General features: G+C 39.5%; 5 protein-coding genes and 1 long non-coding RNA gene across 9 annotated transcripts; 2 read left to right on the top strand and 4 right to left on the bottom strand.

The window, feature by feature from the left end:
* Positions 1-526: 526 nt before the first annotated feature.
* LOC143375125 (uncharacterized) lies at positions 527-5,593 on the bottom strand. Its single transcript, XR_013086814.1, has 5 exons — positions 5,121-5,593; positions 4,750-4,939; positions 3,867-4,565; positions 2,738-3,661; positions 527-2,096 (listed from the first exon to the last, which is right to left on the bottom strand). It is a non-coding gene; the product is annotated as an uncharacterized LOC143375125 (long non-coding RNA).
* A 905-nt stretch (positions 5,594-6,498) lies between these two features.
* Positions 6,499-9,192, bottom strand: Rpl28 (ribosomal protein L28). The gene is made up of 4 exons (XM_076823914.1): positions 9,127-9,192; positions 8,259-8,352; positions 6,702-6,944; positions 6,499-6,620 (listed from the first exon to the last, which is right to left on the bottom strand). Exons 2-4 carry the CDS (start codon positions 8,340-8,342, stop codon positions 6,534-6,536), a joined length of 414 nt encoding a protein of 137 aa, XP_076680029.1. The 5' UTR covers positions 8,343-8,352; positions 9,127-9,192; the 3' UTR covers positions 6,499-6,533.
* A 439-nt stretch (positions 9,193-9,631) lies between these two features.
* Positions 9,632-11,521, bottom strand: Samtor (S-adenosylmethionine sensor upstream of TORC1). Its single transcript, XM_076823887.1, has 2 exons — positions 11,379-11,521; positions 9,632-10,674 (listed from the first exon to the last, which is right to left on the bottom strand). The coding sequence occupies exons 1-2, from the start codon at positions 11,508-11,510 to the stop codon at positions 9,757-9,759; spliced, it is 1,050 nt and encodes a 349-aa protein (XP_076680002.1). The 5' UTR covers positions 11,511-11,521; the 3' UTR covers positions 9,632-9,756.
* A 71-nt stretch (positions 11,522-11,592) lies between these two features.
* Ubc7 (ubiquitin conjugating enzyme 7) lies at positions 11,593-12,858 on the top strand. The gene is made up of 4 exons (XM_076823901.1): positions 11,593-11,735; positions 11,864-11,945; positions 12,303-12,421; positions 12,500-12,858. The coding sequence occupies exons 1-4, from the start codon at positions 11,681-11,683 to the stop codon at positions 12,757-12,759; spliced, it is 516 nt and encodes a 171-aa protein (XP_076680016.1). The 5' UTR covers positions 11,593-11,680; the 3' UTR covers positions 12,760-12,858.
* Positions 12,859-14,128: 1,270 nt separating this feature from the next.
* On the bottom strand, positions 14,129-21,383 carry LOC143375094 (uncharacterized). Of its 3 annotated transcripts, none has more exons than XM_076823869.1 (6): positions 20,589-21,383; positions 20,412-20,508; positions 20,134-20,324; positions 18,248-20,047; positions 18,010-18,178; positions 14,129-17,831 (listed from the first exon to the last, which is right to left on the bottom strand). In XM_076823869.1, exons 3-6 carry the CDS (start codon positions 20,248-20,250, stop codon positions 17,437-17,439), a joined length of 2,481 nt encoding a protein of 826 aa, XP_076679984.1. In that variant the 5' UTR covers positions 20,251-20,324; positions 20,412-20,508; positions 20,589-21,383; the 3' UTR covers positions 14,129-17,436. The 3 variants fall into 3 exon arrangements, with proteins under 3 accessions (XP_076679984.1, XP_076679993.1, XP_076679975.1); XM_076823878.1 differs by having other exon boundaries at positions 20,784-21,383; XM_076823860.1 differs by having other exon boundaries at positions 20,886-21,383.
* A 1,779-nt stretch (positions 21,384-23,162) lies between these two features.
* Positions 23,163-24,941, top strand: LOC143375084 (solute carrier family 66 member 3). Of its 2 annotated transcripts, XM_076823845.1 has the most exons (5): positions 23,163-23,652; positions 23,784-23,963; positions 24,034-24,256; positions 24,338-24,458; positions 24,551-24,941. In XM_076823845.1, exons 2-5 carry the CDS (start codon positions 23,818-23,820, stop codon positions 24,682-24,684), a joined length of 624 nt encoding a protein of 207 aa, XP_076679960.1. In that variant the 5' UTR covers positions 23,163-23,652; positions 23,784-23,817; the 3' UTR covers positions 24,685-24,941. The 2 variants fall into 2 exon arrangements, with proteins under 2 accessions (XP_076679960.1, XP_076679951.1); XM_076823836.1 differs by having other exon boundaries at positions 23,163-23,963.
* The last annotated feature ends 446 nt before the right edge of the window (positions 24,942-25,387 follow it).

The raw sequence follows: 25,387 nt of genomic DNA, 5'->3' as shown, positions 1-25,387 counted from the left end.
GCTCGACCGATTCACTCCGTAGGTTTACTTAAAATTATCTAGTTGGAGATAGAGGAAGGTAAAGCATCGTCAGACATTGTCATGTAATTGTTACCCAAAGTAAATGTCCCAATACCTGGACATTTAAGGTAAGGCGTACACACATTTGAGAATTTTTCAGTTATACAAATCGATTTATATAAAAACGATTTTGCAATTACAAGGGGCATCGTGTGTACTTTATCATTTAAAAAAACACATATTGTAGGAGTGAATAATTTTGTGAAATATTGAAAATTCATAGACCTTACAATGGCCCAATACTTGGATAGCTTAACTAGTAAGCCCCGGCGTCCTGATTTTACTGTCCCATTACATGGACATATAAAAGTGTGCCGGCAGACGGCAAACAAACGTGTTTCTCTCTCTTTCTCGTCTCCGCGTTTTCGTTTTCTTTCGTGCTTGTTCTCTAGGGGTAGGTGCGCCTTAATGAAACGTAAGTAGTTCGGATAGTTTTAGGTGAATTAAATAAAACAACATACAATAGTTATTTGAGAAATTAAAAATAAATTACATTCATATATGTATTATATTTATATATACTTAATATATGTATATTATATCTGTATATTTATATCCGTAAAATACTGTATTTATATATAATAAATATAACATGAGTATAAAAGCTATAATTTTCAAGTATCACAAAACTTATCAAACTTATAATTAAACATAAGTAATAATATAAAATAACTGCTTCAATTTAATTGGAATTATTATTTCTTCGAAAGTCATTTTTTAGATGTTAACAACTATTTTTCTTCTGCTATAGCTTTTTTTAATTCTTTTTCTTTAGCTTTTTTTAATTGAGCTTGTTTTTGTTTTTTTTTCGGTTTTGCACTTCTTCTTGTTTTAAACGTCTACTTACTTGTGCTATAAAATTCTTTAATTCCTTCTCTTCAGCTTTTTTTAATTGAGCTTCTTTTCGTTTCTTTTTCCGATCTTCGATTTATTCTCGTTTTAAGCGTTTACATAATTCCTTCTGTAAATGGTACCTTTCCCATTCTTCGGAGGTTCCCACAGAAGGAATATTTTCTTTTGATTTTTTATTTTTTATGTCGCGTACCTTATCAGGGAACACAAAATTCTTTTCGAATGGTGATTTAAATATTTCTAACTGAACGCTTCCTCAGTAACGGATGCTCTCTTCAACGTTAAATTTTGCGCTAATCTTATTGATAGTTCTGGATGTCTGCGTTTAAAGCCTTCGAACCAGTGCCTTCCTGGCCTCCCATCTCTAAATGGAACGTCTCTCTTACTATCTGTAATAAATTTCTGTACGGTATCAAATAATTGTTCCTTCAACACAGGGAACCCTCTTGCGCTGCATTCGATTATCCAGTCACAAATACGTTTTTCTTCATTTTCACTTAGGATAGTCAAAGGACCTTTTACAGATTTTATTGAACATTTATTGCGTCTTATTGCATGCAGTGTACTCTTTGGTACACCAAACGTGTTTGCTGCCCTGCGTAATGGCATTCCATCTTCTACTGCATTCAATGCTTTTGTTACGTGAGGGCGTTAAATTTTAAGCGACCGAGCGGTTGAGTCTAATTTTCCTCACGCAACGCTTAACGAATTAAAGATTTTAGCAATTTGCACGTATTACGCGAAAAATCAGGATTGTTTCGGGGTACGGCTTTTGTCTACAACCAATACAGGTTGCCCAATCAGGATGTGGTACTTTTGGAGAGACTGGTTCGAAACAAATGAGACAGATTTAAGGTGAATGTTACCATGTATTACAAAATAAGAAAAAGGGGAATTAAAGGTGGAACATAAATGGGGAATTTACATGGGTTTTGAATAGAGTCGTTAAAGATTCACATAAAATTAAATCGCCGGATTTAGAATTTATAATATTCGGTTCGGTTTCGGAGATTACAGTTTAAAAACGGGTTCCAGAACCAGGGTACGGCGAATACGGCCTTGAACGTTAACCATAAGCAACAATTGAAGTCAATAATAATTTGACGATAATTAACCGAGGGGAAACCCCGTAACGCGTAATGGTTGGATCAATTATCGTACGAGTGATAAATTTTGTGCATTTCCTAATTGGAAATGCTTTAAATATGCGATACCCGCGGAAGGAAGGTAAGATAGTTTATCGAGGGAGAACTCCCACAACACGTAATGGTTGGATCCGATGCCAATGATAGTGTAACAAAAATTTAGCAGGGAAGAAAAATATAAACTGGTCTACTACAATGCTTAGGTGTCGGAATGCTTATCGCAACGCGCATTCTAAGAACGTCGACAACAATCCTCCGTGAGAATATGCCGTGGCGTGACAGGCTTCGTGTGAATCAAATCATAACTATTAGAATCTTCACGGGTCATCGATAACTGATCGAGGGAAACTCCCATAACACGCAATGGTTGGATCAATTGTCGATATTGAAAATTTTGAAAAGGTAGCCGGCACGTAACACTTTGATAATAAATTCTTCATTGTACTGTTTCTCTTTGCGAATCTTCTGTTGTCTTCCTTTTGGCATATTTCTACTTTAACAATATTTTTACGGTTATGCTTGCATGTAGTTTTATAACACACGAATTTTAGACATAAATTGAAAATTAACATTAAAACAAGATCAAAGAATGAAGTATACTTACAGATGCGCATGTACAACATAAAATAATAATTATTAACGAGTATATATATATATATATATATATATATATATATTACCGTAATTACCTTTTTTTATTTGTAACCGACGAATTATGTTTGAAAAATCACCCTAGGGTTACGCGAACAATTCTTGTTTCTTTGTATAAGAATTCTTTATTATAAACTAGCGCCCCCCATTTCGGCTTCGCCGAGATATTAGCGTGACTAATTCATGTTTATTAGAATTAATATCTTTTAAGGAAATTAAGTATTTTGAAAAAAAGCTTGATTTCTTCGTAATATTTCAGAGAAGATAACACTCTTGGTATAATGATTTCCTGACATTAGGATGATTCGTTGTTGCGCATCATCTGCCGGAGCAATGATGGAAAATATCATTGAACTTCTCCTAACTTAACATACCTAGTTAATTCCTGGATCATAATTCAATGCAAACCTTCCGGTAACATTCACTCTTATAAGTCCAGGATTTACCAGTGTATCTTAATATATAAAGCAGAAAGTAAGTGTTTTTGTGTGTTTGTCGCCTAAAAACATTCGAACAGTAAACTCAGGGGTCACGAAATTTATCCCAACTCAATATACCTACCTAATATCCAGATGAACGTGGGCTATTTTCACAAAAATGATAAATAAAAAAACAATTTTTTTATAAAATCAGAATCTAAATTTCGGGTGAAGCTGAGTAGCAAAGCTAGTATTCGCTTACGTCGAGCAGGAGTGGATGATCTTGACAAATTTGATCCCACCCGGGGCATAGTAACATCCACACGGGGTACACATAAATCTGCAACAGCAATTTTTAACCATACGATCATTCTAACATATGTCCGCGGTAATCCACTTTTCTAGCGAGAAAGCGCGTGAAAAGCTTTACCATCTGGTGGTGATATCACGGTACTGCTGCGGGCGAGGTATCGCGCGGATCGAATATGCGCATGCGCGCGCGAAGTAGACTGTCACATACACGGGTCACGTGGTCTGCAAAACAGCCGTACACATGAAATGTTTACACATAAATTACATGTTAATAACGTGTTTCTGAGACATGCTACATAGCCTATGTCTATCCTAGAGTATGCAGGAATAACGTGTTAAAATTTGTGGAAGATCGGTTCAAAAGGTCTTGAGTTTTGCGCGAACATAAAAATCGGCTCTCTCTTTATATAATAGTATAGATTATTACATGAATTGGCGATCGCAGAACTTGAAAGAGTCAGAAACGAGTTTCAGTTCAATGGTAATAGTCCAAAATCTTTAGGAGGATTAGAAACCTGCAAAAAAACCACATATTTTTAATACAGTTCTTTCTTAAACTGAATTATTAAATGAAGAGATGATTCTCAGAAGTAGCAAATTTATGATCACGGCATTCATAGATCTTGGTGAATGAATCATCATAGACAACAAAATAAATATTTTCGTTTGAAGTGAGGTAAATAATTAAATAAATTACCTTTTCTTGGGGAAATTCCAGTTGAATTCTCGTGCTCGGACAGTCACCTACAAAAAGAAACAATATCGTTAATTTTAGCTCTCAACCTTCTCAATTAATATCTTTTGCAATAATTAATCAGTTAGCAAATACTATGACTAATCATGGCATTCATAGATCTTGGTGGTTAAGGTTTCATCATGAAGAACTTACAAATACATAAATCGAACTTAATTACATTTATACTCACTTTTTGTTAACATTCCTCTTTACTGTGTGGATCGCTAGTGGTGGATAACTATCGATGATCATCATTATCGAGAATTATCGATAATCATCCCTATCGAAGAATATCGATTATTTTCGATAAGTTTATTTTCACTATCAATAGTTATCGGTATCGAAAATCGTGGGTTTGTATCCGTGCAGTTCTGATCGCTTTGCTCGAACCTGAAATGATTTTTCCTCATTAATAATCGTACTTTGTTCATTCTAAGACAATTTTTTTTTAAGGAAATCGCTTCAGTTAGCAAATACTATGACTAATCATGGCATTCATAGATCTTAGTGGTTAAGGTTTCATCATGAAGAACTTACAAATACATAAATTGAACTTAATTACATTTATACTCACTTTTTATTAACAATCCTCCTTACTGTGTGGATCGCTAGTGGTGGAGAACTATCGATGATCATCATTATCGATAATCATCCCTATCGAAGGCTATCGATTATTTTCGATAAGTTTATTTTCACTATCGATAGTTATAGGTATCGAAAATCGTGGGTTTGTATCCGTGCAGTTCTGATCGCTTTGCTCGAACCTGAAATGATTTTTCCTCATTAATAATCGTACTTTGTTCATTCTAAGACAATTTTTTTTAAAGAAATCGCTTCAGTTAGCAAATACTATGACTAATCACGGCATTCATAGATCTTGGTGGTAAAGGTTTCATCATAAAATGTTAAAAGCTAATAAAAATATTATTTAGAAACCGTGCTCACCCTTTATAAGGAGAAGAAATACGCTGGTGTATTCAAATGCATGCTCCAACCTGAAAGAATTTTTACGTTTAATACTGTCTTAGCTCTATTTCCCTCTAAATAATAATGTTACATTGTGTATCAGATAGCAAATACAAAATCTAATCATGGCATTCATAGATCTTGGTGGTTGAAAGTATCATCACGTGTAGATACAGTGTTTCACTAAAGATGATCAATACTCCAACGAATGATTCTGCAGGCCAAAATAAAGCGAAAATATAGGCTACGAGATTGACTTTGAATTTCAGATAAATACCGCGCACCGAAGTAGTGTTCGATGCCTAAAGGGCTCGCGGAGGTAAGCGGAACATCCTACGGACGGTTTGGCGCGTTCCCCTCGGCCACCGAAAACTGTACATCGGTGCACTCAGCTGAAATTCAAAGTCAATTTTCTCAAAAACGAAACGCGATATTAAAAAACTATATTCTATATTTTCGTCTCATTTTGGTCTGTGGAATCATCCCCTAGAGCAGGGTTGACTAACTGGTGGCTCGCGAGCCACCGGGGGCACCTCCGGCCTTGCTGCCACGCTGAACGGCCCCCCTCCATACCGTCCAAACTCTGACAATCGCAGGTGATTCCTCCTTCTTTCCTTCTCTTTTCGACTGCGATTGTCAGAGTCTGACAGGTACGGAGGGGGGCCGTTCAGCGTGGCAGCAAGGCGGAGGTGCCCCCGGTGGCTCGCGAGCCACCAGTTAGTCAACCCTGCCCTAGAGTATTGACCACCTGTATTGAAACACCCTGCATAAGTAACTTATAGCGAATTCGGTATCTCGCACTGACTCTGCGCTAGATCCAGAAAATGACTTGGATTGGTTGATTCTTATAGAGCTATCTTCGTCTCTATCAGAAATAACCAATCCAAGTCATCTTCTGGAACTAGCGCAGAGTCAGTGCGAGATACCGAATTCGCTGTTATACAAGGCGAATTCCACTTACACCCAAATCGCCCGCGATATGTAATGAAAATCACGGATTGTGCGGGCGATTTGGGCGTAACTGGAACGCATCCACAATCGACATATGTTATTCAATATAATTTACCTGCAAGAAAGGGGACCTCCACGTGGCATTCATTAAATCTGTAATTAAAAATTCAAAAATTATCTGAATGTATTGTTAAACAGAAGCAAGGATGTATCAAATAACTCACCTGTGTATACGTATATATCTATACTTTATAATTTGGAACTGTTAAAATAACTACACTGGACATATCTACAAAGCAGACTCGTTACAGCTTACATCTTCTACATCGATAATAATAAACATGATTAAAACAACTTAAAAGAGCCTGAACAAATCTTCTTTGCAGTACATGTCACTCTCGCAAGCTTACATTAAACCATACGTTTATTAATGTACACAAATTAATCAGCCTTTTTGGCCGTATGTGTCTTTTTAGCAGGTAAAGGCTTTTGGGAACGCAGTACAGCACTGGCGCGACGCAGGGCAGCCTGGAAACAATACATTTCGCATGAAGAAATTTCAAAATCTTACCGCAAGCAAACCGCACTCTTATTCCCAAGTCAATTTACCTTGGTCAGGTCCACGCGGTACTTGTTCTTCGTAAGCAATCGCTTCAGTTTGTACAGAGAACGACGAGCTCCAGCTTTCATCGTGCATCGGACAGTTGCTTTCGCAGGCTTGTTCGCGGACTTCGCTTTTTTGTAAACGACCGTGAATCCTTTTTTGTCCGCAGTGTCGACAACGCCCACGCTCTTCTTGTGAATTAAACCAGAGTAACGGTAGCTACTGAGGTTGGTCAGATTGTTGGGCTCCTAAAATTATTTGTAAGACGCGTAAAGATATTAGATAGCACTGGGTCTCCTGTGCGTCGCCAAGATGTTGGTCTACGGATTGGCGCGGGGGCAAGAGGGGTGCTTCGCTCGCGTTGTCTAGCATCGCCTGTGTCCCGTTCGCTCTGTTCATATTCGCCGATGTTTAGGGAATACAATCCCGGCCATTATTTACTATCCCGGGATCGCGGGATTTTTTAAAGTCTATCTCGAGATTCCGGGACTAATCCCGGGATTGGGTAATAGAAAATTTCAGTAATTAAAATGATTTATTAACTGCTAAAATTCTAAATCTTTATTTAAAGTAAACAAACTTACATTCTATCATTAGTCTGAAACATAAGCTAAGATCATTTTGCACAATAAAACAGTAGAACAATGATGAATAATAACGTCTCAATAAGTAGATAATATCAGTAAACCATTATGAAGATTTTTGGAAATGCGAACGAAGAAACAGTAAAGCACCTAAAGTACGTACATATCTACAATGTTTCGAATTTACATGTTCAGACAACTTGCGATTTGCAACTCGCGCGATACCGAAATAGCGGAAAGTGAGAAATTCATTGTAAATATAAATATGGTGCAGTTAGTTGAATGCGACTTAACATTATTTAAATAAATCATTATTATTATTATTGACCTCATTATTATGAAATGACTATGTTTATTTATTCTGTTTATTTTTATATTTTTTCAAGTGTTCATAAAATAATTCACATTTTTAAAAAATCCCAAAACTCTCGGGATTAGTTATATCAAATCCCGGGATTTTTGGAATCCAAAAAACAGCCGGGATCGCGGGATTGTATTCCCTACCGATGTTATAATATGTTGTAATAGCGACAGACAATACATGTGCCCTATTTCTACGATTGTGTTAGAGAACGTGTGCCTATGAGGATATACCAATCAGACCCTAGTCCTGGCGATAACATCTTGGCGAGGCACAGTATTAACTTTGAATAATGCATGAAAGATCTGCGGAAACTGTTAACTCGGCGGGAGGCGCTACTGGGTAAAATTTACCACAGAGGCGCTAGTTGCGAAAATATGAAGACTGAGTTTTTGTTACAATTTTTTAGAGACCTTTAATAAAGATTCTAAGATATTTCATAAATTTTGTTTGATTCTTAAAACACTTTACTTTAACATAAAAAATTACAAAGTTAAAAAAAAAATATTCTGAAACCGTGGTTTTTATGTTTCAATTTTGGGTATTTTTGACCCGGTAGCAATGACCTGTGTTACAATATGGGGTGCACCTCCCGTCGGGCTAACTGTGATACGAACCGTGGAAAACGGCTTGTTAATGTTGCGTTTCTTGAGAAGAAAGGCATTGTTATTGCGAATGATCATCCAGTTCAAATGGGACATCTTGAATGGCCTGAAACAATTATATATTCATATACTCCTTTGTTTATTCCAAAAATATTCTGTCTATGAGCAGCCCCGGGCCAATTTTATTTGAAATTAAAATAAGGAACAGCTATTTGAAATAATATTTCGGTCCGTTATTTGAAAATATAGAAAGTATCGATTTATTTGAAATTATAGCAATTTCAGGTAATTAACTATTTCGTTATTTTTTATTTCAAATTTGGTGAAAGAGATAATCGTCAAGATAATACGACTAAGGGCGGTATTCTCAGTCGCTACTTATTCTTAAGCACATGCTTAAGCATGCAGCATCCTCTACTAATCTAGTAGCTAGTAAAGGATGCCGAATGCTTAAGCATTTGCTTAAGAATAAGTAGCGACTGAGAATACCGGCCTAAAAGATTTTGTTGTACGAAATTTTTACGACAGTTTGCTCTGAGCGAAGCTCTCTCCTCGAAAAATTCGTGAGTAAGAGATTTTTGTTCGGGACCATCCAACACAGTTGCGAAAGAAAATAATCGTTCTACTGGTGTGGAAGGTGGAAGGAACCTGTTATTTGAAATAATATTTCAAAAGTGCCCAGGTCTGTCCGCGAGTATGCAGGTTTGGCAATTGGAAAACTAACCCATAAACTCTTTTATCAAAATACTACATTTTCTACTGAAATTACTAAACCTCCTCATCAATTTTAATTTACTAATTTATTAGTCAATACGATTAAAAGATACAATAAAGGAAGATCACAACATGCGAATATATAAAACGTTAAAAACAGACTTACCACGTGCACTATCAAGGGACGAAGTAAGAAAGGAGCGTTCAAGATGGTTGACAAAGTGTAGCCAACCACATATCACAGAAAATGTCTCTAGGAAATGTATGGTAACAAAATTCGTTAAGTTACCGACACTTTACCTGCGAAACTTGAAATAATATAATTTAGCGAGAGAGTTAAAAACAATACACTTTTTATCATGTAGCTAATTAGTAATAACTCATATGTGAGTTGGCATATCAAATTAATTTTGAAATTCGTCTCGACTCTTTGAAATTAAAATATTTTATGATATTTTGCGGAAGGGCCAGAAAAGACGCTTATTAGCCTGGGAACTATTATGCAGAATTATGCTTTCTCTCTTTCGTAGCCGTCTCGCTCGCTCTCGGGTTCTCTCACTCTCAACCGAAGCATTTCAAGAAGTGGTGAGGATAGCGACGAACGCTTAAGGGGACCTTCCGGTCTAGAGCCCCAAAAAATAGGTGATATTTAGAAATTAATTAACGCATAGTTAAGATGAGCCCATAACGAGAGTTTACTGTATTTACAAAATTGACACGTTGCTTCTATCGAATACATTCTTTTCGTGTTACCAACTGTACAAAATTTACAGTGTTTTCATTTTGACAGTATTCGTCATGTATCGTCAAAAGGTAATTCACTAAACATAGAAGTCATTTCATTCGTATCGTACTCCTCCTTTTCCCGATCAATTTCAATAGATACATTACGGAAATCCTGCGGAATGTAAATTGCAGTGCTATCTTGATACAGAGGATCATCCTCGGGCAACGTTTGCAAACTTGCCCACCTTACTGCAACCTGTTTCAACACATTCTTCCTGAATATCATACAATGTACGTGCCGCAGTTTCTCATACTTTATCCTCATAAATCCTACTGTGCTCAACACGTATCTCCACGACTTCACGAGCTTAGCGTTCGCATTAACGTGCTTAGAGTCAGGAGTTACAATAAGTAGTATGCCACGAGGTTGTAACAGATCGTACGCCTTCCTGCAGCAAGCGTATCTCTGTTTCGGGCATGGCAGATACTCCAAGAACAGAGAAAACACAACTACATCGAACGAGCTTGTCGGTAGCTGGAAAATTTCTTGCTTATCCTCAGAAAGTATCTTCTCCGCTCCGACATGCACGTTTAAGAAATCACAACGTGCGACTTTCTCTGGAATTCCATTTAAATCTATCGCGGTAACTTCGAACATGCTCAAAGCCCCGAAAGGATTGTAACAGCTTCCAACATCTAGTAACGTTATTTTCCGTATCGATCCTTGGTGAGTGGGACCAAAAGTTATCGACGTTCCTCCATTCTCGGTATTTGAGTTTACGGAACATTCAGTTCCTGTGGAATCTTTGTCCATTTTCGTTTTGATATTCTCTTCCATCTCATCGTATTTTTGAATTCCACTACGCAGAAAGTACTCTTCGCATTGAGACTCGATCCACTCCACTCTGCACAGAGTCGCATTTTCTGCCTTCAAGTTATTCTCCCTCCAATACGTAGTCGCCAATCTTTCCATAGAAATGGCATATTTCTGCAACACAAATAAGTAAGATTAATACACTGCTAAACACTTTGAACCTACTCAGTTTCTATCTATAATTCTTATTCAAAATTAATCCAACAGAATTCTTGCTTCAAAACCAGAAATTTGCATAGCACGAAGCAGGGTAAGTAAATGGGTACTTTTAGGGGTTGCCCTTAACTTATATAAAACTTTCGGGGGGGGGGTCGCGAATTTCTTACGTTATCTTACAAGGGGGGGGGAGTCAGGTAGCGTCTTACGTAATACTTTTTAATCTAATTTTCAATAAATACAAATTTTATCATTAATATTCCATAAAAGTAGTTTCAGTTTAAATTTCCCTAAACTGAGTTAAATGAATTATATAAACCTTTAAAAGAATTTTAATAACTCAAAAAATTAAATGTAAAAAATATTACGTAAGAAGGGGGTTGCAATATCAAATCTTACGAATTCTCATACTGGGGGAGGGAGGGGGCGAGAAATCGCCAAAATTATCCTTACGTAATTTAAGGACGGCCCCTTAAGACACCCCGTGTATTCTACTTTCTGCAAAAAATATGAATCGCAGAATCCACAGAATCGTCAGAATGACCGAAGCCATTTTTAAGTAAGTATGACAAGCAGGAAAGAAGCGAAAGGGGCGGCGCGGGATAGCTGAATAGAATGGAACGAAAAATGGAGGCGAAGTTCAACCCGTAGGAGAATCGAACCTGCAAAACATCCTTGCGAGATACGTGACGTTCCCACGCAATCTCAGGGCCGTAATTCCTCGCCTCTTCTCGCAACGTGGCATGAGTGGTTTTCACGATACCCGCTAAATATTTATGTTCCTCTGTCGCCATTTAAGAACGTGAATCGACATCGCTCGAGTAGATCGCAGTGGAGATTGGGAGCAGGCCGCTCTCTTTCGCAGCTTTTTGCCGGGGCAAGCGGGGATATGCGGTGCCTCCTCGACGCTTTAACCTAACGCCCGTCGTTTGACGTTTCGATAAATTCTGGTCTTTAACCCCCCATGACCAAAATAATGGCGGGTTCTGCGCTACGACGATTAATGGCAGAGTACAAACGTGAGAATTATATTTTAGTAGCCATGCACCTCCACGCTAGAAGCCTCGCAACAGAATCTCTCGCTTGCTTCCTTCCGCCCCCGCTCAATTCTCGCACGATAATGTAACACAGCCCGCGTAACTTGCAGAGTTAACCTTAAACCCACCCGAAGGCATTATCGCTGGCCCAATAAACGAGGAGAACTTCTTCGAATGGGAGGCTTTAATCACGTAAGTCTGCAAACTTTTCCTACTCGTACGAATATGGACACTTTTCTCTTGGGCGTGCAGTCCTAGCTTGTGCTGCGGGTTACAGCTACGTAGAGGCATTTTAAACAGACTGTACGTGGGTTGTCCACTTAACTCAGAACCCACGCACGCGAGAACAGATGAATGGTAACCCTGTCCCAAAGAAGGAATTGGATTTCGGATGTACCAACTCCTTTCTCAAGATTTTACGTCTTTCCTCTGAGCCCGACGACAAATGGCTGTTCTCCACTTCCTCTATTCACCGGTGCGAGAGTTAAGTGGATGACCCTGTATAGTAGCGTTCATTACCTGCTGAGGATTGTTCATGTTCGTTCGCAGCGGACCAGAAGGTACATGCTTCGAGGGTGGCGTGTTTCCAGCGAAATTGATATTCCCACCAGACTATCCGTTAAGTCCACCGAAGATGCAGTTCACCTGCGAGATGTTTCATCCTAACAGTAAGATTCTCTGGATCTGGCGTTATGGATGTCGACGCCGCGCTGGTTACTTGGAACTAGTAATTTGTCTCTTTTCAGTTTATACGGACGGAAGAGTGTGCATAAGCATATTACACGCGCCAGGCGACGATCCCATGGGCTATGAAAGCAGCGCGGAGAGATGGAGCCCGGTTCAAAGCGTAGAGAAAATATTGCTAAGCGTAGTGAGTATGTTGGCGGAGCCGAACGACGAAAGCGGCGCGAACGTCGACGCTGCTAAGATGTGGAGGGAGGATCGCTCGGAGTTTGAGAGAATTGCTCAGAAACTAGTTAGAAAGACACTTGGCATCCCACCTTAAATTAAGAAGTCTTGACCGCAGATTTGTAATTAAGATGCCGTATGGTCCAGTGGGAAATATATGTTGCATTTGACGTAATAAAATTTTATTTAAATTCAATATCATGCCTTTGTGAGTTGAATATGCCACGCTTGTCTGCGAATGTATCGCATTGAAAGACACGGAGTAGCTGAGTGTGTTAATCTCAAAAAATGTATTTTATTTTCAACATTGCAGTACAAACATGAGTAATCAAATACATATGCATTTGTTTACGCTTAGAGTATTCCTCATTGTAATGAACTCGTCGGGAACAGAAGCTTCTTGTGCTCGCGAGCATAAAACGATTTAAATTGGAATTACGGAGACTCTCCTATTGAACCCTTTCTTTACGTAGAACCGTTTCGTTCTACCTGGGAATACTATGTTCGCGAAGAATCACATTACTTTCGAGCAGTGAGAAATGAAACTGGAGTAACGGTTTAGATGAGCGTGTTATAAATGTTTCTAGGATATGACGAAGTGTACGCATTCGAGAGTCGAGACAAAATGAAGTCCGGTGTTACAGATTGTGCGAAGCTGGATTATAAACGAAACAGATTTCATGAATACGGAATGCAACCGTCGCTATTCTGAGAATAAATCGTGCCTGCATTTCTTACTTAGGTTTCATTTTCGTGGTAATATTGTACAGCTGTACTGGTTAAATTTTTAATGAGAACATCGTCCACACCCCTGTTACGGATATTTAAAAGCATGTCCTATATTACTTTAAGTATTTATAAAATTAAAGGTTTTTATTATAGGTTTCTGATTATCATGCACCCCTCGCTCTAATGACCATCGAACTTGGTGATAAACTATATTAGACTACGATTAAATAAATTATAGGGCTACGCGGGTACCCGATATTTCGGGCTCCCATCGGGAATTTTTTCTCCAGTTCGGGTTGGGATCCCGAAAGTATGTCGACACATAAAGATATTCGGGGACCCGATTTTCGATTTAAAATATAATTTTTCTGTCTGGTTTTGTACTTAAACTGTTAAGTTGTGATTTTGCAGTTTAATCAGATGTTAAGTACAAGACCTGGCGGAAAAATTACGTTCTGAATCGATCTTCGGATCCCGAAATAACGGATATCCGAATATATTTGTGTAGACAAACTTCGGGACTCCAATCCGACTCGGGTACCTATAATTTCGTGTACCCGCATACCCCTAACAAATTATGAAACACGAGAGTGTCGTTAGAGACAATAATTGGCCATCGTTAAAGTGAAAGTAACAATAACAAGAGCTCGCGTATGTTTAGAATAAAATTCTCTTATAATCTAATGAAATTACGTCCGGATCGTATTTTCGAAAAAGATAAGAAATAAGTGCGAGTGTTCTGAAGTAAATTGATATTTATTAGTAAACAATACTGAAGTCCAACTTAAAATGCAATGTTTATGACTAGCACTTGTCAATTATATATAACAAACAATAATAAAGGTCTATGTACCAATGTATTATAGACAAAGTACCATACTGCATGTATCTCGGAGACATATTCTTTAGATGTTTATTATAAAGCAACGAAATAAGTGTCTAATATTATGTGTCGTACGTTCGAGTCGAATAGAGAGTACAGGCCACTATCGGACTTTGAATATAAGCCTAAACTTTGGTATACAATAAATAAATTATTACCCTATGCCAAGCGCATCTTTCGTGAGACACCAATTGCAATAACGTTCCAATGAATCATTCGATTGGACTGTACATTTTCCCGATCACATTCAAAGGTGCTCTATTTAGAAGAATAGTCACTTTTTTTTAAAAAAATTTTATACCCCTGATCATTGCTAGACTTTTTTTCCCCTTCATAGAAAATGTACAGTTTAATTACGAGCTTTAATGCATTAACAATAATATCACATTTCAGTATAAGAAGTGCGCATTGAATTCAATGCATTCGGTATGCCTCCGCTCGGAAAGCATTATAAAAGTACAAAACTATTCGATGGCGCACTTCCCTGTACATAATTGCGCAAAAGAAACATTCGCTTTTAGAAACACGTTTGGCTTTTTTTCTAAAGATACTTGGCATAGAATCTTCGTGTTTTGTTTTTTTTTTCTTGTTTTTTTCCCTTTCGTTAAAGTTAACATTGATAATAGTAAAATATAATTAAACAAAGCAACGATGCTTCTCGGCAATGCTAATTCTTTCGCAAGAATACGTATGTGCAACTTATATATAATGTAAAATACATTTGTTATAAAATGGTACTAATCCTGCTTTATATACCCCCCTTTTGCGGCTGAGGTATCATGGTGCCTTTAACCATTAATTATACGCACATGCTTCACATATGTTTAGATTCATCCTTAGCCTTTCCAGACAATCCGGTAATAGTAATTGGTATTGCAAAACCTACCACGTGAGTATTGAGTATAAAATTTGTTCCGTGTAGTACCGCGAGCTTTCACAAAAATTGCGAACGAAAGATCTCTGAGCAATGTGTGTGTACGTGGCCCTCGCTGTTCCATGATTCACGAAGCTGCGCAGGATAAGCAACTGAAGCGTGTCGTTAAATCGGAAAATATGTTAATCAACGCGTCTAATGTAACAGTCGGTACATATTTCGTATAAAAACTTTCCTCTTTGAAAAATCTATCCTTATATCGGCGCCCCTTAGCGAGCCCCGTTATAACATTAAAGAATACAAATTTATCAAAGTAATGTCTCTATTTCTGAAGATGAGATCGCACGCTTCTTCAGGAATGGGACAGAAATAAAAATATATATCGTTACGGTGTCACTAAATTTTATCCAAAGCTCCTCTCTACTTTTCCCACTTGGTTACCCGAAATCGCAATCGTCTCGAAAACCTTTCGATCCAATTAATATTAGCTTCTTAGACGTTAAGTTACAAGCTAGAATTTATATTGGTGATCGCAAAATAAAACACAAACGCGAGAATTCAAGTCCCCTTTCGGGGGATCTTATCTATATAGATACAGTAGAACTAATTACATAAAATTAGTTATAATACAACTAAATTCGATTAAGTGCATTGCACGACGTTATTACGTTAAATTTATCTGAGCACAAGAATAAACAGTGACTTCGATTACCTTGATTCAACTGCATAATTTAAGGAATCAGAATCCCATGATTTATAATTTTTATATAGCACCAGTCGCTAACCAGTTTCAACAAAGGAGTTCCTTTACCTCGCCCAGGTAAACGTTATTCAACCTTACTTTAGAATTGGCTATTAAGAACGAAACGAGTGCGATACGTTTAAGAGAATTGCACGTTACAATATCGATTGCTCCTCGTAGATCGAAAGAAACAAACGAAATCACAAAATATACAGTACACCAGGAATTCGTAACCCCTTGGCAGTTTAGTATTACTCTATGAAATTAAGTTGTATATGTATATATATATATATATACATGTACACAAAAACGTCTACCATTACGAAGCGATGTAAATTGTAAAGTAACGAAACCGAGCTTTACTCGCAGATTAATTTCGAAAGGAAATCCTCCGCGACAATTCATACGAAAATACGATTGATGCTCGAACGAAGATACTTTTACAGTATTATGATTCCATTAGTTCGTTGAATATTCCCTCTAAGTTAATCAGTCTGTGGCAGCTATATCTAAACTTAAAAATGCGATACAACAACTCGTTAAACTGATTAATCGTTTAAAACTTCCTACAGTTGACAGACACAATAACTGATTTTTATATATGCCAGAATATACCTTAAATGTAACGTTAGCCTACGTTGCCGTTTTTTCCCCATAATTGCTTGTAGGTGCATCATGTTCAGAAATGATTCATTGACTTGGAACGTCCGATGTAAGATATAGATTGACTATATTTATATCCTTCTTTAGCTATATTAAAACGCGTACGCAGAGTCTTATAGCGATCAATGAAATATGTAATTGAATACCCTCCGGCGAAAAGATGATTCGTCATTAATCGGAAACCAAACGAAGGCAAAAGTACTAACGAATGCAACGTCCGATTGAAAATAGCGGCGTGAAGTGTATGGCACCCAAGGAGGAGATAAGATCGTCGCGCATTTTGGCGAACCGAATCGAATCGAAGAAATTAATAACAATCAGTTAATTGTTTATAAACTTCCCTCTTCGCTTCGCCGCGCTTCACCAAAATGCGCGACGGCCTTTATTCGATGACCGCTTCGCATCATTGTACTGCGTCGCATAACATCGATTCAAAATAACAAACAGGAACTTAAGGTTAAACGTAACGCGTAGAATGAATTCTACGTTAAAATTATCATACGTCTGAGAATCGAACAGCAATTTATCTGCGCAGTTTTGCAATGGATTATGCGAACTCCGATTGAAAATGAATTTCACTTTTCGTCGTGTATATTTTTCAGTACTTTTACGCAAGTAGCTACGCCGTTTACAATCCTACATACGAGCTGCGTGGAACGGATTACCCTTCTTTTCGATAAGATTCGAATATTACAGTTAGAATTGAAAGTGTAACGCATGCAAAAGTCGATTAGTCTGTATATCCCATTACGACGCTGTTTAACAGAATCATATGAAACGAAACCGCGCGAAATCTTATATGTTAAATCATATCTAATATGATACTAAACATTTGGCAAGTATATTACAAAGACGAGAGAACGAAAGGTTGTGTGTTTGTACCTCACGATAGGCCTTGCGGTGTGAAACAAATCTTCTCTAATTCACCAGTCGAAGAACTAACGGGGGACTCGGCTCTGTCGTCCTGCTCGGCTAACTGCTCGCTGTAGTAATGCGGTGTGCTCAGGTAATCGATGAGCCGTCGCGGCAGAGGTAGAGTTGGAATCAGATCCCTGCGCACCATTTTCAAAATAACGAACCTGCACGTGTGCTGCAGGCTTTGAACCTGCTTGAATCTCGATACCGGATGGAGAAGCTGCACGCGCATCGGGCCCAAAACTGGCCGTCGATGAAGAAAGAACAGATACCGTCCACTGCGCGAATGTTCCACCGCGTTCTCGATGAAATCGACAATCGTGTGGGACTTGAACTTCGTGCAACTTCCAAAGCTGAAATTACCTGTATCCGCGGCAGAGAAAATCCATATAAAAACGTGCAAGCCTTACAAAAGCCGTCGTGCATTTTAGCGAATCGAAGACATTAATAATAATTCGTTAATTTTCCCTTCGTATCGCCGCGCTTCGCCAAAATGAGCGACGGCCTTTAACATTCCTCTGGGTTGAAACGCAACGCTTACCCTGATCGTGTTCTATTCTCACGTGTCGTACGCAACTGTTAAGTCTAAACGATAAGGAGAAAATGTAATGGTCGTCGCTGCTGTCTCGCACGATGAATGAACCGTCCGGTTCGTTGGACAGTATCTTCTCTGCAGCTTCGCCGGATATTGGGCCCCAATACCATCCGTACTGTTCCAAAGAAAGCTGATTAATAGCGATGCATCTAAACCCGGACAAGTACTGCATACTCATACATACATCTTTCACTTTCTCGATACTAGCAGCAAAGTCCATGCTAGTATCCTCTGCTGGCTCGTCCTCGACTTTCGGCGCAGGTGCGGGCATCTGTTGAACAGAAGTGGGGCTCTCGCATTTAGACACCATCGCTGTAAGCGCGTCCTCCGCTTGCTCCACCCCCACGTGCCCGTTACTCTTGGGCAACGGTGGCAACGCGCGCTTAAAAAAGGGTAGCTTTTGTACAGAGGAATCTACCTCCGAGGTAGTAGTATTATTATTATTAGCGTGTTGGTCAGAATCCACACCCTCCTCCTCTTCTACAATTTCACCCTGTACAATGCTGTTTCTCTTCTCGACAAAGTGGTCCGGGGAGCCCAGACGCCTGAATCTGAAGATATTGCAGAGCGTTTGCTTGAGATTCAGCGAGAAGTTCCGCTGGCTCTTCTTCATCTTCTCCCTCTCGGAGTCCACCTTCTCCTTGTGCGGCTCCTCTTTCGCCTTTTTGTGTTTAATGCTAACGAACGTATTCTTTTTATGCTTCTTAACATTACCGTTATTATTATTATTGTTATTATTATTATTATTATTGTTATTGTGAATCAGTCCATTGCTATTTTTGTTCGAGATTGGGATATCCGTGGACGAGTCCGTGTGCGGATTGCTGTACCTATTGTTATTATTTACACTGATGCCCTTCGGCATCGCAAGGTTTATAGGCGTGTGACTTATCGGAGCCTTATTATCGCGTTTCAGTTTATTTTCACTAGAATCACTGGAGCTCGAGTACAGCGTCTGTAAATATTGACGCACTTCGTGTAGGGTCATGTGAATTGGTTCGCCGATATTATGCATGTGGCCGTTGGACGTTCTTGATCCATGCCGGCCAGAAGTTCCCGGGACGCTGTGACGCTTCCCGTTCCCAGACTCGTTGCAGCACACATCGGACAGCAGTCTCTGGGATTTAATAACGTGGGTGATGGCGCGAGGTTTCCCACAGTAATGCCTCGCCTGCTGAATGTGAGCCTCCAATTCGCTCTGGGAGCTGGCCGACACGTTTCTTCTTCTCTTGCGATGGTGCCTGTGACGCTTGGGCCTCTGCGGCGTTCTGAGATCGTGCAGAGGCCTCACCACGTCTATCGGCACGGTGTAAATGTCAGAGTCGAACGGCACGTTGTACATATCGCTGATCTCGCTGGTGGTCAAGACGTCGTGCGACATCGCAGATGTTATGAAACTGCTGTCGTCCACCTTGTGACTCAGGCCGGTGGTGTTGATCGAGTTGTGAGAACTGGACAGGCGAGAGGAGGCTAGAGAGCATCGCGAGTTCGGACGATTCAGTGTGCTGTACGGCGTGATCAGCGTGGTAGCTCCCTGACACGACGACGGAGTCAGCAGGTCCGTCGCCCAGAAGCGCTTAGGATTGTGAACGCTACGAGTTATCACCGGTACGTTGCTCGTCGCGGGCGCTATTCTCCCTTCCGGCCACGATATCCTGCAAGATATTATCAACGCTTCCTCGATCACCGACTGCACTACGTTCTCTGCGTAATCGTCTAGCAACGGCGGAACTTTCTGTCTCATTAATCGTGCATAGCTAAGGATCGGCGCAGACGAAGATTCTGAATTAGGAGGGGAAGGGCTGTCTTGAAATTCCGGCGGTGGTTTAATAGCTACGTCGACCACTTCCACTTCTAGCTTCCCATCGGCATCCGGCCAACCTGGTCCTTTCTTTAACGTATTGAAATTTTCCCCGCACATGCCGTCCGAATAGTCGAAAGAGTCTTGCGATAAAGATTTGCTCTCTATATCGCTTTCTTGCATCTGAAAGGAACAGAGGATTTGCCCGAGTCAGAGTACGTTTCTGAGATCTTATCCGAACGCTAATAATGTGTTAAGGCGAGTTATACCTCGATCGCGAGATGCGCTCGAACGGAGTCACTAGAAATGGACCCTCCGATTCCACTGCTACCGAGATCACTGAGGGGTCCGGTGGCGCTTAACGAACATGACGGTGGAGAGTCCATCTCAACGCTCGTGAATCAAATGTCCGCTAGAAGGTTTATAACAGCCAAAACTTTTGGAAGTTCCACATTATCCCCTACAACGCCACGACAAAATTTCTCCGTTAAACACTCCGCTCGACTGGCAATCTATGTCTATCCTTCGATCGCTCAAAGTCTCTTACCTGGAAATAGCAATTACGAGCGATACGCAAGTGTCTCGTGATCTTCATGTTTGCATTCGTGCTTATACTTTTCGCACGGTCCATTATGAATGAGGAACTGCAAGCATATTCAAACAACGCTTACGTCAAGTTAATGCGAAAATTTAAATCGACTACAAGTACATCCTCGGTGGCTACCAAATTCGTAAAATTATCGCCCAAAGAGTCAGCTTCGACGAGCACCGAGGAAACTTTATTTTCGATAAAGAGTATTGCGTTTAACGAATGCTGAATAATTTAACCTCCGACGGCGAACCGCGGAACGTTACTTTCGCGATAGGCTACGCCAATGAACGCGAGACGGGACAGATACGGAGAGAAGGATATTCTTACGAAAAGTATTTGGCATTGTTAAAGGATACGCGATACGGCAAGATGACACGTCTCGGGGCCGTTTTACGGAATACTCTCGACCAATGCTGGCGTGGTACGGACAGAGGTGAAGACGTCCCACGGCGTGATTCATCTCGCAGCTATCTACGGTGCGAAATGTACGAGATATCCTGATCGGAGTGCACGCCGTTGGACGGGCACTTTATCATATCCCGGCAAGGTTGATGTTTGCGTCGTAGGTAGTAGGCGGGCTACGTTTGACGTTTCCTACGCGGAGAAATCCGATTTACGTGCCCGTGCTAGGTTACTAGCGGCGCGAACGCGCTCGCACAACTCGCGCCGACGACGGGCCGCGTGAAAAAACCGTTCATCGTTGTCACATAACGTATGCGCGACCAGACAAATCGATATTTAAAAGACAGAACGCGAATCCTTCACGTTACGGTTTACTCCATGTCGGTTCCGTTCCCACATTCCGGCTGTCATGCCCGTGGAAGAGTTCCCATTCGAGTACTTTCCGGGGCCGACGATACATTTCACAAAAGGAGAAACTGCGGGCCACCAATGTGCTTGCACAATTCGAAACGGCGTTACGTGCCCCCTCGGTACCCCCGTTTTCGAATCCGCGAGGACGGACGATGAAATTCCGCGCTGTTGCAATGGAAAGTAGAAATTCGGAATGTAAATTCGCGGATGATGAGAGCTTACGAATTCTGGGATCTGTGGGATTGGAGGAAAATTTGAAATGGGTGCCGTTTTAGGGCACTGCTTTTGATAATGAATACTTAAGCTTGTTTAATATTTAGCGTGACTTGTTTTTGAAACGTTTATTTGATATGTTATTGACACGTTGAAAATGAGGTGGTTTTAATGGAATTTTTAAAGGGAAGGAAGATTGGGAATTGAAGTGGAGGGACATTTTGAAGTCTCAGAAACTCGGCACTGCGGATGTATTGAAGTATATTGTTTCATCTTCTGTGTTTATATTCGTTTTTTATTAGTTTAAATGACTTTCAAATTTCAAATCCTATCATTCCATTTCCCTCTTATTCTTATTACGATGTTTCTGGAGGTCGCCACTAGAGGGCTACGAACAGCACTTAATTCTCGCTAGTCTTTGGTCACGATCTAATCCTCTGAATTCAAATATACCTATAAATCGAACGAGGGACAGCCAATGCACATAATGCGCGCATGCGTATTTGTCCCTTTACGTACCCTTCTGTATTTCGAATTCGAATACTCCAAATACGTAGGGTAAAGTAGCCGAATATGAGACCCATTTCTTAAAAACATCATAACTCTTGACTGCGTACACGTTTATTAAAATTCGGTACACGTTTTAAAAGTAGAATATGTATTCACACATAGCTCTGTATTTGTTGTCAGTGTAGTAAAATTGTAGACTGACGTCAGTAACGCTCAGTATGTATTACTCGAATGATTCCAATGTAGCGCGCGGGTACGTATTTCAAAGCGTACGTGAAGAGACAAATACGCATGCGCGACTAACTATGCAGTCTATGTACTCAATGCGCGAAACGGAACGCTCCCCCTATGTCTTGTAGCTAACTTCACATAATAGACAGATTCACACCACGGAGATTGGAACACAAGTAAATTTACTTATCTCATCATAAATAAAAAGTAAGAATACAATGACTTAATAACACTAATGTTGTAATGGAACTCTGGACAGAAATATGAACTTTTCTTTCATAAGATGTTAGAAATTGAATGTAGCTTTTGCCATAGTTTTCCACAGCGAGATATGATTGTTGGAGGGTACAATCAAATAGCAAATATATCAAACAAAAGTATAAAAAACGTCCTTACTTAAACAAACATATTTACATAATTTTAATTCGTCGTTCAGTCAGGGCCGGCCTTCTCTATAAAGGGGCCCGAATGCAAGAAATATTTTGAGACCCAAAACAATTTCTCAACGGCACAAAACCATATTTTCACGAAAAGGAGGATAACAATAACAATAATAAAGAAAATAAAAGGAAAAATACTTAAACACATGATTTTTTTATTGCTATATTATTAATATTATTATTATATTAGAAATTATATTCCAATTTCTTTTTTGACAGTCCTCCTCGCATACTATGGCGTGTCCGTAGTATCGCTAATTTTGCGTGTGGAGCGTGAAATCCACGTCGGTTTATAAAATTAGATTAATTTTAATCATGTAAAAATTTTTCGTTCTCATTTTTTTTTCTTCATTTTTGTTTTTTCTGGGAGCCCGGGTGCCTTGACTGCTCCTCCCCTGTGGCCGACCCTGCGTTTAGTGCGTTCTTCCGTAAATCGTTCGAAAGTAGTCGCGCATATCACGCTCTAGAGAAATTCCCCAAACGGAGAAAGTTACTAGACGTACATAAACACGGTATTCGATGACGCTTCGAGGAGCACGGACGCTGCTTTCTCCATAGTTGCGGATTCCAATTGTATTATTTATGTATGCATATCTTCCACAAACATGATTACGCAAGTGTGAACCATTTCCGGCACCACCTACGTGTGCGTGAAAAATTGCCAGCTTAGTTGCCAGATATACACATCTAGGATGCCGTATGTATGCATGTCAGCATTAGTGGATGTGACATATCTGGCAGCCAAGTAAAGCCTCGGGAGATTAATATCGAAAGGAGGTTGAGAACGCCGGGTTAAATGAAACAAAAGAATATGATCTACTAGTTGTGGCGTGGTGCACGTTCCCGAGCTCGGCAGAACGTTTAAATGCAATGTAACCTGGATTTGTTTAAAGTAACGGGGGGGATGCGAGGATTTTGTGGAAACGTTGAAGCCAGCCAAGTTGAATGTGATCATCGTGTTCCTTCGAATTTCTGTATTCTGTTGATATGTAAGTGTCATTGAAATGGGAAATAAATAAATTATTAATGGGAATTTATTGTTTATTCAATTCGTGAATGTGTAAAATAAGAGGAGAAACTCGAAATAACATTTTTGATTATTCCATATAATGCGCGACAGATAATTAGGTAGACATATAAATAATTATAGCAATATGTTGCTCCAACTGTTCGCCGATTTTTTGAGCCTCGTAACAATAGGCTTATGCTTCGTATTAAAAATTCCGCAAATTTTGAATTTGCTTTCTGCTAAGTCGGCAGATCAAATATCAATACTGGGCCTCTTATTGGAATTAACAAGGTGAGTTTAACTTATGTCGTACATGTGATAAATTATTATAAAAGTTAATTATTATTTACGATCCTTGCAGCTACACAGTGATGACTAGTTACAATTACACAAATGGTTATTCAGTGCTGTCCTATTTGGAGTACCCTGTTATTCTTTTGCAGGAATACATATTAATCTTTCTTGTCCTGAAGTACTTAAAGAAAATCAATATATTTTCGGCGTCAGCCGCAGTATTCTACTTTGCCATAAGCACTTGTTTCGCACTGCAGATCATCCCAAAGGTCGTGCTCACCTTTTTGGCGGTTAGTTGATCACTGGCGAGCGATAAAAGCGCCCGATGGCGGTTCCGAAATATGCCGTGTATTTGTTTTTCTGATTTACAGCCGATGTGTACCCCGATTTCGGTTTCGAGCAAAATTGTTCAGTTGCTGGCGATCTTCCGAGCGAAGAACGCAGATACAGTATCGCCAATCACTTGGTTTATCTCTGCATTTACGAACCTGAGTGAGTCGCGTAAATGTCAAAGGAAATATCGATCGTCGACGCTGGAAGACACTTTAATAACAAGACCTGTGTGTATATTTTCTGGTTTTCAGCGAGGGTGTTCACGATATGGATGGATTCGGCGGATATTCTGCTTCTAGGAAACTTTACCATCTCGGTAATCTTGAGCTCGAGCATCATGTTTACCGCTATTCATTACAGATGGCACCGGGTCAAGCAGGATTAAGAGATTCGATAGAAATCGATACTGCGAGATTAATCTAGTCGAAATTACGAATATGTAGCTGAAGTTTTCGCGCTCAAATATGAGAAGATAAAAGTGCCATGATACATGCCATGCCTACTTAACATGTATATACTATTTTCACGCGTCAAAGCGTACTACGCTTGTATAAGAATTGTAGCGTTAAAACGGGGAACTGTACATAAATGCTATTATGTTGAATAGAAATTCGATTGCTCAATAAACACGAAATACAAATTGTGCGGTCGATTTATTTGCACTTTACCTTTAGACAAGTCATCTTCCCACTCTCGATATTTTGAACAAACTGAAAATAAATAGAAACAATTGTATTTCCATTTTTACATTTGAATAATACAATGGCTACGTGAAATAAAATTTTCAAGGTCACTGTCAGAAAGTCCTTTAATTCACAGAACTCCACAATTCTTAATTTCTACTCTACACCCATTTCCACCCCCCATCCTCCTTCACACGTTCGCGTTCCATTTAACTCTTTGAATCCGGAAAATTTAAAACCAACAATTTTCAACAAAACCGCGAATAAACTTTTCCCGGATTCAATAAAAATATACAGGACGTATATATACGTCGCCTGGAAGCAATCAAAATATACAGGACGTATATATACGTCGCTCGGATTTAATCAAAATATACAGGACGTATATATACGTCGCCTGGATTT

Source organism: Andrena cerasifolii, chromosome 1, assembly GCF_050908995.1.
Source record: "Andrena cerasifolii isolate SP2316 chromosome 1, iyAndCera1_principal, whole genome shotgun sequence".
NCBI classification, from domain to species: domain Eukaryota; kingdom Metazoa; phylum Arthropoda; class Insecta; order Hymenoptera; family Andrenidae; genus Andrena; species Andrena cerasifolii.
This window is presented reverse-complemented; position numbering and strand designations above follow the sequence as displayed.